At 33.5% G+C, this 16,216-nt stretch overlaps 1 protein-coding gene across 5 annotated transcripts in view; it reads right to left on the bottom strand.

The window, feature by feature from the left end:
* The window catches only part of LOC106458632 (voltage-gated potassium channel subunit beta-2-like), an 88,518-nt gene that overhangs the window by 23,554 nt on the left and 48,748 nt on the right, over positions 1-16,216 (bottom strand). For all 5 annotated transcript variants that reach the window (XR_002610397.1, XM_022384905.1, XM_022384906.1 and 2 more), the window contains 6 exons: positions 13,966-14,052; positions 11,477-11,562; positions 5,522-5,642; positions 4,976-5,067; positions 2,637-2,763; positions 498-586 (listed from right to left, as the gene is read on the bottom strand). Coding sequence is in view for 4 of the 5 variants with exons in the window: in XM_022384905.1 (XP_022240613.1) it covers positions 498-586; positions 2,637-2,763; positions 4,976-5,067; positions 5,522-5,642; positions 11,477-11,562; positions 13,966-14,052 (602 nt within the window). In the remaining variant the exon portion in view is untranslated. The remainder of the gene's footprint in view (positions 1-497; positions 587-2,636; positions 2,764-4,975; positions 5,068-5,521; positions 5,643-11,476; positions 11,563-13,965; positions 14,053-16,216) is intronic.

The following is a 16,216-nucleotide window of genomic DNA, read 5'->3' as shown; positions in this document are numbered from 1 at the left end:
TATTATAATTAACTTAGTCGCAAGTTATTCAAGTGGCAAGACCACGTAGAAAAACGCATCTGTTCATTACACATTCAAAAATCATATTGTCATTGTTAACTCTGTCGCGAGTTATTTAAGTACATTGTACAATTTTAAGTCAATGAAAGTTCATGTTCAATTTTAGTTTGTATCATATCAGTTTAAAACTCGAAACGATGAAACAGCATCACTTACTAAAAGCTATACCAAGCTTACTGCCTTCTTCATAATAGCGAGAGTTTTCACAAAATAGACTCTTTAGAAAAGTACATTATTTGTATATATTTTAGGTCTAATTCATCGAGAGTGCACCGCTTTTTTTTAGTCATTAACGATTGTACTTTAAATTAAAAATGATATAGCTATGTAAGATTACTTTTTAATATTTTCTCCAAACAAATACATTATTCTGAACTGTTTCTCGAGATATAGATAAATCAAATATACAAAGGGGACATATTAGGATGATCCCTTACCTGCAAGGCATGAAGATGGTCAAATAGTTGCCCCACAGAGGAGGCTCCGACAAGAACACAGTGGACACAGTCAGTCTTAAGGCACCACGCTGAAAGACATTTAAATATTAAACGTTTTACAGAGGATTAAATATCCCTTTGGCATTTCTGCCTAAACTCAACTGTCAAATAACTTTCTTGCATCTTAGGATCTAGCGCAGGTGGAATGTAGTCAAAATACTATTTTGTTTTTATGCTGAATTGCAACTTTTTCAAATCTTCGAGGATCCGGCAGTTTAATATTCCTATGGATAATTTATGGTGCAAAAATGATTTTGAAATTTTAGCAAAGTTTACCCGAGTCATTTCACCTTCCTTATTGGCCCCTTAACTTCGCGTGCTTGAAAGATGTCAGTAAGTTGCGGAGATGTACATCGTTTACCTAATCTGCTGCAGTTTAGAAATGTTAGTAAGATAATCGTCGAAAATGCAAGACAGTTAAATCTCACTTTTGGGATATTTCTGTGTCCTGAAATAATTAAAAAACATCAAAAATATAATTTTTTTTCAGTTTCATAGTTGCGTCCTAGGGAGATGTGCAATGTCTTGTAATTTTTCTACGAAAGTACCTATGTGTTCCCAAGGTCTTCGAATATATTCAGCATTTCAACTCTTTGATGAGTTTCTCATACAGCAGGATGCTCATAATCCATGGTAAAAATTTGCATATCTCTCATGGCCTGTTATTATACAGGTTAAAAGTTCTGGCCCTCTTGTCGCGTTCAATTGAAATGTCGTAACTTGTAAGGGCAGAATGTGACTAAAATTGACTCTTTTTGGAAGGTTATATTTCAAACCTTTCCGATACAAAGTTCTCCTATTCCAGGATTGTGAAAACATGCAGGGTACGAAATTTTAGCATTTTTGAGGAAAGAGATATCTATAGTGTTGAAGTGTATCAGTAACGCAAGGGAAGGTTTAATTGCAGAAAGAAAAAAACGAGCTACTACACAGCTATCTATCAGTCACACACCAAAGGCAATGAAGATGATTAAACTGCTTGTCACCGGAAGTAACTCAAGAACAGAGCAGTCTAATGCATCTAACGTATGAACCTCCCAATGAACTGAAAGTAAAATAATTTACATGAATGCATTTTAAAACGCGACACACGAATTGCGTTCATAAGCTTCTACAAAGCGCATATCCAAAATGAAGACTAACTATCGAATACTGTACGAGTGTCATATGGCATGCGGTAAATGGAAGTATGCCATCACTTTGGATTAAGCATGTGCCTTCTTTACTGTCTTTTGTAGTCCAGACAACATTTTATCGTCCTTCTGATGATACAACATTTTAAAAAATGGTTCGAAGCATATCGAGAAAGTTTATCCAATGAATCCATGTTGGTTGAAGTCACAGTTCTAATGCTAAGTTAAACATCCAGATAGTTGAGGAAAATTGTAAAGCGAATTCTGAAAACTGTCAGGCTATCTTAATGACTTCATTATACCGCGAGAAAATAACACCCTTCAACAAACTGAATGCCACGCCTGTATCAAAATGTCATTTTTTGTACGCAAGAATAAACAAGAATCCATGCTATGGCTCTTGTAGATATCTCCTATGGGTTGCTCGAACGTGGGCCCCAGAAGAAGTCGTCCGTGTACGGTGGTGGCTTTTGGAAAGTATGCAAAGAGGAGAGGCACAACGTTAACCTCTTATTTGTACAAAAACCTCCTATAGTGAACATTGCCCCTCAGAGTGATAATCTATAACCAGGACCATCACATAAAACATCATTGGTGAAAGAGGAAGGAACTTTCAGGCCTTGGAGCTCATTATCTGATTCATGGTTGAGGCCTTCGGGTATTTTAATAAATCTTACGAATAAAAATGAAATCTTCGAAGGGGAATGATATAGTATCTTATTATTTATATCTTTCTAAAATTGAAAACCTTTCGACTTGTTTGAGAACACTCTTTGAATATAAAAAAAAAAGTTCCAGCATAAAGATCAAAACTTTTTGGCCACATCAGGTTTTGAGACAATCGGTACTCTCAACTGTCACTTCTCAGAAATTTTAATTTGGAATAATTTCCCTAGAAAGGTTGTAAAAATGTAATTCAGTGAAATATCAATTCTTGAAAGCTTACCTATGTATAACTGTGTTAATGTACAGCCTAATTTTTCCACCAGGAAGGATAGTTGATGAATTTTAGCCTGATGTCGAGGACTGCGATTCTCGTCTGATGCAGTTTTGTCAGAGGTCCCTGAATAGTTCTGTTAATTAAAAGTTAAAGAAATTTAGTACTTACTTAATGTGTTGGCCAAAAATATAATGTTCTTCACTTTTTAATCCTTTAATTCATAGGACACTGTATAAGGTTGTAGATTAAGAACAAGTTATGTCCAAGGTTGGTGCTGGGGTGGGCACCTTAAATTTCATTCTGGCCCACAAGTTATCCTCAGGGTTGGTGCTGGGGTGGGCACCTTAAATTTCACTCTGGCCCACAAGTTATGCCCAAGGTCGGTGCTGGGGTGGGCACCTTAAATTTCACTCTGGCCCACAAGTTATGCCCAAGGTTGGTGCTGGGGTGAGCACCTTAAATTTCACTCTGGCCCACAAGTTATGCCCAAGGTTGGTGCTGGGGTGGGCACCATAAATTTCACTCTGGTCCACCTACGTTCATTCTTCTTAGCGGTTAAAAAATTGTATCGTTCTATGGTGGCCCCACAAAGGGAGAGAATGAGAAGACGGGACAAGTCCTGCTGCATATGTTCTCTGTATGTTTATTGCAAAGATGTCTTCATTAGATGATTGTGAAAACATAGGTAGTTTATCTAACCGATTCTTGGAATTAATACATTATCTAAGTTCGTGAGAGTGGAAGAATATGAAATGTGATGTATTATTCTTATTAGAGTAAATTAATATCAGATTTGACCTATTAACTCTCCATGAAAGTAAACTTACGTATGACTTCAATAAAAGTAAATCCTCAACTCCTCATGAAAGACGGGAAAGATGATGCGTGTCTTCTTAATAAAACTGAATTACACTAGATAAGCATAAAATATAAGTTGTAAATCCTGACAGTAATTGTACATAATACCTAACCTAATGCGTAAATTAATTAAACTTATAACCACTGTTATAAAATAATGGCATTCACTCCCTTCAGTTCATTGTTTTGTAAGTCAGGCATCTGTTAATAAATCACGTGACCTCAAGTTCGTTAGAGATGGCTTTACATCTTTATTGTTCATGATATTTCAGTTGAGTTTAGAACATGACATCAGATAAAGTAAGGTGGCAACTCGGGATGGAGGTTACTTGCTTAAACTCACAGTGTTGATAAGGTATTCTCGACCACTTCTCTGAAAATAGTTATTTCCAGAACAGTTTTAGTACCTGAGATCACTTTAAGAGAACCACCGCAATACGTGACGTGTCTTCCAATAGCATATCATACATTGATTAAAGTCCGGTGAGTGTGCAGGACGCTCCATTCGATCACCCCCTCCCATTCCCCTCTTTCCATCATGAAGTGCGATTTGAATTATCATAGTACAGAAGGAAGCTATCTTATTTTATTTAGGCTAACGTTATGATTACTTGTTCGCGTCTCAAGACAATAATGTATGTCATTAGTGGTATCATTACATCTTTACCCTAATACAACACTCATTTATGGTTGTCAACATTTGATCCAATAGCCATAATTGACATATAACGGCTACCTGATTCTGTTTTGAATAATGATTTGCACTGTTTAATGTCTAAGAAACTGTACCACTGAGTTGGAAGTTTTACAAACAAGACTTTGAGGTACTTGTAACCAAATTACAATGGTCTGTTGTATTTGGTCAGCTTCCATTCTTTCGACGGCTCTCCAGAGACCATTATATATATATGTGTGTGTGTGTGTATACAAGCTGATTGATCAACCGTTTGCATTTTAATTCGTATCGCAGATCATCAGATGCATAATGTGCTTAAATATGATATAGGGTGATTGACAAAATTTTATAGCAGGGGTTTTCCTTGTGATTGCACTGGTGTTATAAATTCCAAGTACACTTTTTTGTGCAGTGTAGGTCTTCGGGAAATTAAAATATCATAAAATATAATGCAAAAAAATCTCCATGAAAATATATACTCATAATAATACACTCCCTAACAGGTTCCCATTAAAGTAAATACTCATAACGCATTCCATAATAGAGTCCCATGGAATTAACTGAGCATAATATTTACTATAGTTAACCCCGTGAGAGCAGCTGAAGTTGCAACTTCGTGAATGTTACGAACAAGAAACTTGTTTAATTAGATCTCGCACACTTCCGTGAGAATAAATTGGCATGATATTTGTACTAAAATGTACCCCGTGCGAAAAGGTGAAGTCGAGATTAGACCTAACAATAGGCGAATGCGACATATGGACCAAATGACTGGCGCATGTCCATGATAATAGATTAATATTTTACTTACCCTAATAGATCCTCGCGAAATTAGATGAATCCCTTCATCAAATCTTCCACTCAACCCAAAAGCCTGAGGAGACCAAGTCATAGTGCCGACACCTGGTATCAAGAAACATCATCACCATAACACTGGAGAAGTTTATTAAATAATTATACCCATATTTTGCTTAAAACAAAAAAAAAATATCCTATGTTTAAGTAATATTACAGTAAAGTAGAACTTTAGTAATCAATTCACATGTATGCCACACGTGTGTTGTGTGTTAACTTTATGCTAACCATATGTTTTATTTATATATCTTATGCAGGTTACATGTTGCTCCAACTGAGTATTCATAAACATAATTTGGACAATCCATTATGTGCTGGTCGATTTTGTGTTATTTTCTTTCCATAATGATCAAATTAACATTTACTACACTCTGGGTTGTTATATGCTGACAATACTGATTTATCATCACGTATTGTACTGTTAAGTCTTGTATAAAAAATGTGCTTTAACTATTGAATTCTACAAATCGATCTTATATACCCATTCATGTGCTGTACTGACCAATCTTATGGAAAAGTTCCGGATGAGAGAGTTCCACTTTATCTCTTTGAAACATATGGTACTCTGTCTCTTCCATGACAGGAGGAATCTGGTTAAATTGACGAGCAACTGTATAGGCTTCCTGAAGGCGGAGAAAACGTATTTATTATATTCTATTATCCTTTTATGATAAACCTAATAACTGACTTCAAGCAATAATATATGTAAATATCAGCTATCTTAGATAGATATCATACCTTGAATAAATTAATTTTGTCGCCAATTTTTGGTGTAGGATATTTTGTTTAAAATTATTAATTTTGGGGGTTTAATGTACCAAACAGGAAAACGCTTGATTTTGTCTGTTGAGATGGTAAATTTTTGGCCCTTTCAACCTGATCGGCACCTTATAGGATGGGCTAATCGGTTTGGTCAAATACTTTTAAGTTTCAGACATAGTTAATTATTTGACTATGGAAGCCCATCAGTGATATGTTGGCCCTAATTATTCAACATATTTGGATCAAACAATGGATTTAGAATGGATTTGTTACATATTTCACTGTTGTATGGAGTAATAATCACCAACAAATGTATCTAGGTCCAAATGGGTGTATCTTCGAAGCTTTGTTGGCCCTAATTAAATCAAATAGCATTGAAACATTAAACCACTAACAAGAACTATTAGATCTGATTATACATAAGCGAATTATTGTTTCTTAAAGTAACATATATGTATAAAATAGTTCAACAAAAAATGTAAAAATATGTTACAAATTAAATTTGATCTCAGGCCACCATAATGCTTTATAAAAACATCATATGACTTCCCTAAATAAGGAACAATATATTGAACGGATTTAACGGAATAGTCGTCATTTTCTCAACACACACACAAATATCTCCTATTACTTGAATAACTACAAAGTAGAAGAATAATGTTGAATACTGATTAAAAATAATTTATAATGATTTGATTGGACAAAATCTGTTGGTGGAAAACACAGGGTTGGTAACTAAAGGATTTCTTATGCTCGACAAAACCAGTTTGTTACAACTCTCCTAGTGCTAATGAATACACTGTCATCTTTTAATACAACATCACCAGTAGTACTTCATAAAGCTGGTCTTCCAGCAGTGAACGGACAAGGCTATCTCAATAAGAAAATGGCCCACCTGAAGGTGGGACCGCCTTCCCCCTTTTACAGTTTCAATTAAGTACTCGATATTTATTCTTCTTTGAGCTGTCTCCAATCGTTCACATTTCAAGAGTTATCAGTTACAGTCCACGCTGAAATTACTTAAGAGATTGTTGCTTTCTTCATTAAATACAAATACTCAAAACCAATAATATCAAATATAACTTTATCGCAGTCATGAATGTTTTCATAAACATTCTTCCAGAAAGAAGCAATCGTACGGTAGTTTAAAGTATTCAGCACATGAGTCTAAACTGTTCTATAATTACCAAATATTCGTTTTAAAAGATTTATTCGGTACCAGTGTAATCGGGTGCATTAAAAAAGAATCTTCTGTTTTAAGTAATATTTTCTAGATTACTGTTGCTGGTTTTGGTTCCGGTTGCAAAGAGGAGGGGGAGTTTTTACTATTACCCCTCTTTCGAAGTCTGTTAGATATTTACCGATAGATACACATACACTCATACATACATATATATAGTAATAGATGTTAAACAGATTTTTATGCAATAGTAATTTAAAATTAAAAAAACACATGTAACTTTAATTTTATGCTTTATCACAATTTCTAAACTTATTTCAATAGTACTATTTTGCTCTATATCCTTAGTTGGTGTTTAGATGTTTTAAAGGTTGAGTTGAAAACTTGTTACTGTAGATACTATAGCCTGAAACTTATGTAACTTTATTTACTTTATTACTTTATTAATTAATTGGGTAAACTGTAAGGAAATTTTTACCATATTTAATATCAGGAGTAATGACTGTTGAAACTACTGTAAAAACAAAACTTTTGTATAACTTTATTAAAACGGTAAAGCTGAACATTTTGTATAATATAGTTAAACTTTCCACATCAGATTTTGACGATGTTAGAAAGACTTATAAAAAATATTCAAGTACAGTTCAGGCTATAATATGATAAATAGCCTTATCATAATTATTAATGTTTTCATTAAAATTATTCCAGAAAGAGGCAATCGCATGGTAGTTTAAAAAGGTAACAATACAAGTTATACATATATATTTACAAAAGTGTTTGAAATATATAGAAACTGATAGAAACATTTAAATATTATAAATTTTGACAACATAAAAATATAATACTAAACTTAAAGAAAACTATGGCAAAGCATTAACTAAAATTATTTTAAATTTTGAATTTCAATCTTAAAGAGTTTGAACCTGAAAAATATATAATACAGATTTTTATAATGTTTCAAGTACTCGAGATAAATTTATGGGAAACTAAATTTACTCGTAAATAGTTACCGTCAAACATATACTTAATTAATTTCCAAGTTATCTTTCTTTACATCGTCGTTTCCACGGACACCATCGTACAGTTGGCTCAATGCTAGTTGGTTATTATAAATTTGTAAATTTACATTGATTTAAACAACGACATTGATAATTATCCATAATACTATAGTAACAGTTCTTTTAAAGATCACACATGTTATCACATAGTAACTGATAAATTGGATATTTGAGTGAATAAAGAAGTTCAGGGTATATTTATATCTGGGTCTAAATTTAGCTTCATTTTACATTTAAGTGGCTTGCATCAAAAATGTCAGTTGTTAACTATATAGGTAAGATCTTCGAAACTTAAAAACTGATTCCCTTAATCTTTAGAATAGGAGTGGAAAGTAATGATTGAAGTTGAACATACAAGCAGCATCATTAAAGATCACTAAACATAAATACACAAAACTAACCTTCACAAGTTAAATAATACCCTAAGAAACATAAAAGACAAGCACATGATAACCTTTGTGATAAAGCTACTAGTACTTTTTCATTCATTTAAATAATTATAATGATATATATATATATACATATATACGAGATTGAAATTAATGATATCTTTTGAAAGAGTTACACAGCTAAGAAAACTATTATTACTGGAATGTTCAAGAAAAGCAAAGAAACCAAAGCAACTCCCGAAGCATATCAATCTCTGCTACCCTAAAATAAAAAAAAATCGTGTAGAACTTTTTGTGTTATTGTGTACAGTAACAAAGAATCTTCTGCTTTACGTAATATATTTCATAGATTACTTGTTATTTCTTGTTCAGATGATCAAGATAAATTTAATAATTTATACAGGATCATCAAAAGTGTACTGGAATGTCTAAAACAATGTTTGTATTGTAATACAACTAACTCAAAAAAACCCAGCCATCCGTTTGATTTTAGTACTCTGTATTATATTATCTTACGATAACTTTATTAAGGTTTTTTTTTAACTATTCGATAAATACGTTAACAATTGTTTAACCATTAAAAATTGTGCCAAATCTAACAGTGCTGAAATATTGTAACAATTCCAAATGAAAAACAATTTTCTGAATATCGGAGGAACGATTATAATTTTTTTTTGAAAATCGCTAAGGGATTAAATATAAAAGACAGTGTTAAAAATATAACAGGCCTAATAATAATGTCTAATGACGAGTAAATTAATGCCAGCTTGAAAAAGGCGTTCACACCATAACAAGATTGTTTGTTTGTTGAACTTCGTGCAAGTTACTAGAAGGCTATCTGCGCTAGCCGTGCTTAATTTATAAACTATAGACTAGATGGAAGGCAGCTAATTAACACCACCCGCCATCACTATCTCTTGGGCTACTCTTTACCAATGAAAAGTTGGATTGACCGTCACATTATAACACCCCCGCGACTGAAAGAGCGAGTATGTTCGGTGACGGGATTCGAGCCTGCGACCCTCAGGTTGCAATTCGAATGTCCTAGCCACATAACAAAAGAAGGAATTATGAATTGGAGATATTTAGATTATCTTACTATAAATCAACTACATAAAATTCAATTGCAAAATTTTTTCATCTTAATTCACAGCTTCACAAACTTGTTAACGTTTGCACAAGTAACAAACAATTATAATTCATTTCAAACGATTATCTAATGAATTAAGGTACAATAATTTTAGTATGTTCCAAGAATATTTAAGAAAATGTTCTTTTTTACCTTTAGTTCATGTACAAGTAGCAACGTAACAATACAAAGTTTAAGAAATGAATTACATCTGTTGAAATAAATCTGAATATCTTTTGTTTTCAAGGTCTAATGTAATAGCATTTTTTTCTATCTTTAACTCTTCTTGAAATTAATTATTGTATAACTCACGATTCGAGGTTACTAAAAGTAGCTTTTGTTGAGTTTAACTGCAGTTTCTTGTATCTTACGACACTCAGTTAGAAAAGTCATTCTTACTGTTTCACCCCCCCCCCCATTTACATTTTCATTTACATGTTACATTTTCAATTGTTGTACAAGTACATGACAACCTAAAGTTAATTGTATTTTCAAAAGTACATTTAGTCAAACAAAACCAGTATAATCAATCAAAAGAGGATGGTTTGGAATTATTCTGTACGAAGAACGAATACACGTCCATTCAGTTTGATCTATATTTGTCCCAACGCTAGAAACCGGGTTTCGATACCCGTGGTGGGCAGAGCACAGATAGCCCGTTGTATAGCTTTGTGCTTAACAACAAACAACAACTTCTCACTGTTTCCACACGCACGCATTATATAATAGTTGGGGTCAACCATATTTTTATCCAATAGTAACTTAAGAGTAAAATATATAGATGCAATTCTCGTAGGTGATTGGTAGGGGGGAGCTCAACCCCCTGCCTTCCTATTTTTATGCCCCCAAAGAATTCTCAACAACTACTAAAAGAAACGGCTGATTCCACAACTTGTTTGCTGCGGGTTATTAGGGGAAGAAAAAATTTCACCTTTAATGTAAAAGGCACACAGGTCTTTAAAGTAAATAATAATAATAATTGTGAAATGCTATTATATGTTAACACGCAGGAATTCACCGTCTAGTTTTAGATTGTAAATGTGTTTTTAAGACCAAGTAAATAGGAATAAAAGGAGGTCCTGTTTGCTCCTTATGGAGGATATGGAACAAATGTATTTAATTCGAAAGGAGCTCAGATATTGCAAACAATATAGATATAAAGGAGAATTAGTAATGTGCAGAGAATATTAAAAATACAGGGGCTCAATCACAAGAATAGGGGACTTTTCAGGCATTGTAACACAAGCCGTTTTTTAGGAGAGACTATGGAGAGTGTGTGGTCGTCTTTCGTATACATTGGGAAAAAAATAATTGAAGCTTATACGTCATTAAAGGCACTTGGCAAATTTAATTGATTTTATGATCATTTTGCCTAATTTCCATTTTATCTTGTGTTAATTTCCACAGCAATTCCATTCTTTTCTCAGCTTAGAGTTAAATACTTGGCCTCTTGCACATCAGATGAGTGATATAATAATTAAGCTAATGAGTTAAATCCTAGTAATTACTAGCAGGACAGTTTTCAACAACTCAAACTACCATAAAGTTATAAGTTATGTTTTTGTTGTACAAAATACTAGACATTAATTAATCAGAGCTAAGTACAACGATATTTGTTTCGTAATTTCCTTTAATTGTTTGTCAGTGCTGCCACCTTTGTCTTTCTGTGTTCATTTATCGGATGGAGATATTTACAATTACAACCTCAACAGATAAAATAAAATGTTTTTATTGCTTGAGGCATTAAACCTCTATATATTCATCCTTCTTTAAGATTGTCAAGAAAATTGAGTGTATATTAAAAATACCAAACTTTCATAAAACGTTATGTATATAAAGATAGAGAGAATGAAATAAGATGAACACACACACACATATATAGAGAGAGAAAGAATAAAAAAGTTTTTTTTTTCCAAGGGTTGCCTAAATCTGATCTTACCATTACTTCCATTGCTGTCCATCGCGATGTACCCCAGTACAGTGCCATCCCTTGATGAATGCAGTACGTGCAAGCTCGAACAATCTCTAGAAATAAAAACAACATTAAAATATTTACATGCTCATTCTATTTGAGCCACCACAAGTTCCAAGAGTGGGTTATACCACTGCCAAATAGGGTGTTAAGTTGTAAAATATCTCCTAGCAAGAAGAAAAAGATTACCTAAACCATCCAAGCTGTGGATATTGGTTTAAGCAGAACAAAGTATTGTTCAGAACAATGTTACGCTATAGTAACAAGTAATATGCCGGAACTGCTATTGTTCAAGACAATGTCTAAAGCTAAAACTGTCGTTGTTTAAGATACTAGTATAACATAATAATAATAAGCTTAATTCTAGAACTGCTAATATTCTAGACACAACTATTATGCTGTAATTAAAGGTTTAAAGCCAAAGAAATAATTGTTTAAAAACAGTTTTCCATAAAAGTTTAAAACTTGAGCTGCTATTGTTAAATACTCTGTTAGAGTTACTTTTCTTCGGGGTTATTTTCAGGGCCGTTTCATCCATTAGGCAAAAAGGACAATTGCCCAGGACCCCCCGCTGTCAGGGGCGCGTTGCAAGTATAATAAGAAGTAATAAAATATGAAGTGTATAATGCAATAACAATACTAAACTTTTATTTCAAGAAATATATATACATATATTATTATTAATTTTGTTTAACACAAACTGGAATTTACTATGAAATATTTTTATAAACTTAAATATAATAACTACCTATACCTCCAAAATGTAACCTTATTAGCTCAATATTTCGCTATTACAGCTTCGTCAGGAGCTATCGATATCCTACCAGTTCACTAATCCAGAGGCCCGGCATGGCCAGGTGGTTAGGACGCTTGACTCGCAATCTGAGGGTCGCAGCTTCGAATCCCCGTCCCACCAAACATGCTCGCCCTTTCAGCCGTGGGGGCGTTATAATGTGACGATCAAACCCACTATTCGTTGGTAAAAGAGTAGCCCAAGAGTTGGCGGTGGGTAGTGATGACTAGCTGCCTTCCCTCTAGTCTTACACTGCTAAATTAGGGACGGCTAGCGCAGATAGCCCTCGTGTAGCTTTGTGCGAAATTCAAAACAAATAAACAAACACTAATCCAGTATTTAATTCTTTATCAATACTAAGTTCAGTTTATCAAATTGTATAGTTTTTCTTTAAAGCAAGGGTAGACAGTGGGTGGAGGAGCAGGGCACCAGTTTGTTCTTCTTGTAATAAGAAATTTATAGTTGGAGGAACTGTTGAGTTACATAACACAGATATGATAAGTCTCTTTGGCGGTCAAACAATTTCATATAAGACAAACGAGGCTGGTAATGATTCAGCATTCTCCCAAAGTTTCATAAGACACATAAAATCAACATCGTTTAACACCTAACAAGTTTCTCATGAGACCCATACCGAGCTAGATTTAGGTGTTTACTAATTTATATGAAACATATATTACCAGCATTTATTAGCACTCTGCCATTTTCTCATAAGACCTGTGGAATTAAACTGCGTTTAGTTTAATTTAATTGTTCTACGTACGTTCACAGAACGCATCTTACTATATTTCTCATGTTATCTAACTTTATATGTTATAGAAAACTGTAGGGACAAATTTGTTTAATATTTGAATTGGCACTCAGTTTTAGCTTTGTGTTGTTATTTACTTATGTTTTATAAAATCCGTGAGCCCAACTTTATATAATAATCTACCTAACTTCTAGACCACACGCTATAGGTCAAATATATCTTGTAGTCTACCTATCTTCCATGGAACAAACGGATCCAGTGTTATTCATGTGGAGCTGTGACCAACTTTGACTATTAGTCTTCTCACCTTCCATAACATATATGTGGACAGTATTGTTCACAGTTTACCTAGATTGTTTTGAAACATATGGCCAACTTTAATTACCAGTCTTCTTATCTTCCACAGGAAACATGGGATCCGTGTTGTTCATAGTTTCTCTACATTCTTCAGAATATGTAGCCAACTTTGTTTTCTAGTCTTATTACTTTCCAAGAGAGCCCGGCATGGCCAGGTGGTAGGGCACTCGACTCGCAATCTGCGGGTCGCGGGTTCGAATCCCCGTCACACCAAACATGCTCGCCCTTTCAGTCGTTGGGGCGTTATAATGTTGCGGTCAATCCCACTATTCGTTGGTAAAAGAGTAGCCCAAGAGTTGGCGGTGGGTGGTGATGACTAGCTGCCTTCCCTCTTACACTGCAAAGTTAGGGACGCGAGCGCAGATAGCCCTCGCGTAGCTTTGCGCGAAATCCATAACAAACAAACAAACTTTCCACGAGAAACATGGGTTCAGTTTTGTTTATAGCTTGCAAACATTCCTTACAACACACGTAGCTAACTTTGAACAACAATCTTATTACCTTCCATGAAATACAGGTGAATATCTTTATTCATAATTTACCAATATTCCTTACCTTCCATGGGACACATGGAGTCAGCCTTGTTCACCAGAAGAATGTCCACATAATTTAACTGTAGCCTTTCTAGTGAAGCATGAACCCCTGTGGTTAGATAACATAAAGATTTGTGACATTATACTTTGAAATAGTAAAGAATGAACTAAAGACATAGAATGAAAAGACCGTACAGAAGAGAAGAAAATATTTCATTTTTAAACATATTAGACTATGCAATCATACTATCATGAATATCAGGGTACAAACTTTATAAAAAAATGAGCAAATAAAATAAAATCAACAAACTGAAACATGTCTCTTTATATATAATTTTTCGTTATTATCTGAAGATAAGAATATTTACCATTTAAGGTTAAATAATGAGAGGAACATGCTCTAAATATCAAATGAGAACGATCGGATGTTTAAAATGTCCTAAGACTGTATTAATAAGTTCAAAATAACACACTTCACAATTTTATATAAAGCTTTTCTCGAGAGACTTAAAACTCTAGTTCTCAAGTACACCATCTGTTTATAAGATTATGTGTCAAAAGAAACTGTGTAAAGGAAAAATCTAAAACAAGCTGGATAGAGGAAGATATCGGTAACATCAGGTATTAAAAGTTAAGTGGAAAAAGGTACTAACCAGTCTGAGAGAAAAGTATCAAATAAGCTGGGTGGAAGAATGTACTAACCAAATCGGATGAAGAAAGTTATAAAAACGTTGAGTGAAGAATGGTATTAAAAGAAACTGAGCACAGAAAGATGTTGATCAACTCAACCAGGAAAAGGAAGGTAGTAAAACAACTATTGTTAAAGAAGGTACTAAAACTAGCTGAGTGGAGGAAGATATTGCATAGGTAAAGGAAGGTAGCAAAACAAGTATTGTTAAAGAAGGTACTAAAACTAGCTGAGTGAAGGAAGATATTATATTGGTAACGGAGGGTAGCAAAACAAGTATTGTTAAAGAAGGTACTAAAACTAGCTGAGTGGAGGAAGATATTATATTGGTAAAGGAAGGTGCTAGTTAAGTCAGGTTAAGGAAGGTATTAAAATCAGCTGAGTGAAGGAAGGTTTTGAATGAAGTCAGATGAAGAAAGTTATTTAAACATTAAGCTAAGTAGGAGAAAGTAATAACAATATCGAGTGAAAAAAGATATTAATAAATCTTATTAAAGGAAGAATAATATGTATTGATTGCACGGTTGAACAAAGGTGCCAAAACAAATTGGGTAAAGAAAGGTATTCAAACCAGCTAAAGAAAGGAAAGTCAAAGGTAAAGCAGATGGATAACGGTACAAGAAATAAGCTGAGGTAGATACTAACTAAACTAGTTAAAGTAAAATATTAAAATCAGCGAAGTGAAGAAAGTTATTAACATAAGTTTACTGGAAGAAAGTACTAACCAAATTAGGAAAATACTAACTAAGTCAGGTGAAGAGAGATATTAAAACGGAGTAGAGAGAGAAATACTAACTAAATAGGGGGAAAAGATATATTATAAAAGAGTACAGGGAAATACTATTAAAATAGAGTAGAGGTAAGTACTAACTAAGTCAGATGAAGAGGGATATTAAAACGGAGTTAAGGAAAATACTAACTAAGTCAGGTGAAGAGAGATATTAAAACAGAGTAAAGGGAAATACTAACTAAGTCAGGTGAAGAGAGATATTAAAACGGAGTAGAGAGAAATACTAACTAAATAGGGGGAAAAGATATATTATAAAAGAGTACAGGGAAATACTATTAAAATAGAGTAGAGGTACATAAGTACTAACTAAGTCAGATGAAGAGAGATATTAAAACGGAGTAAAGGAAAATACTAACTAAATAGGGAGAAGAGATATATCAAAAAGAGTGGAGGAAAATACTAACTAAGTCAGGTGAAGAGAGATACTAAAGACAACTGAGTGAAGAAAAAATACATCCAAGTCAAATGTGGGAATTTATTAAAACCAATTTGGTGAAAAACCTTACAAAATAAGCAGAATTACGAAATGTATTACAAGCGGTCTAGGAGAAAAAAAAAAAAAGCCAACCTGAACCGAGGAAAGTACTTATTCAAATATTTTTGAGGAAAAATAAATTCCGTAATTGATTTCTGTTATATGTAATTCGTAGATTCCACGCTAGCAAGAAAAATCGTGCAAAAGACTATTACAATGTCGATTTATAGTTTATTAAACTTTAAAAAACAGGTTAATATTTAACCTACATTTAAAGTTTATATATCTAAACAAAACATACTGTAGCAAGTATGTTTAAA

The sequence above is a fragment of the Limulus polyphemus genome, unplaced genomic scaffold (genome assembly GCF_000517525.1).
Source record: "Limulus polyphemus unplaced genomic scaffold, Limulus_polyphemus-2.1.2 Scaffold495, whole genome shotgun sequence".
Taxonomy (NCBI): domain Eukaryota; kingdom Metazoa; phylum Arthropoda; class Merostomata; order Xiphosura; family Limulidae; genus Limulus; species Limulus polyphemus.
Note: the sequence above shows the minus strand (reverse complement) of the source record. Positions and strands in the feature narration are given on the sequence as shown.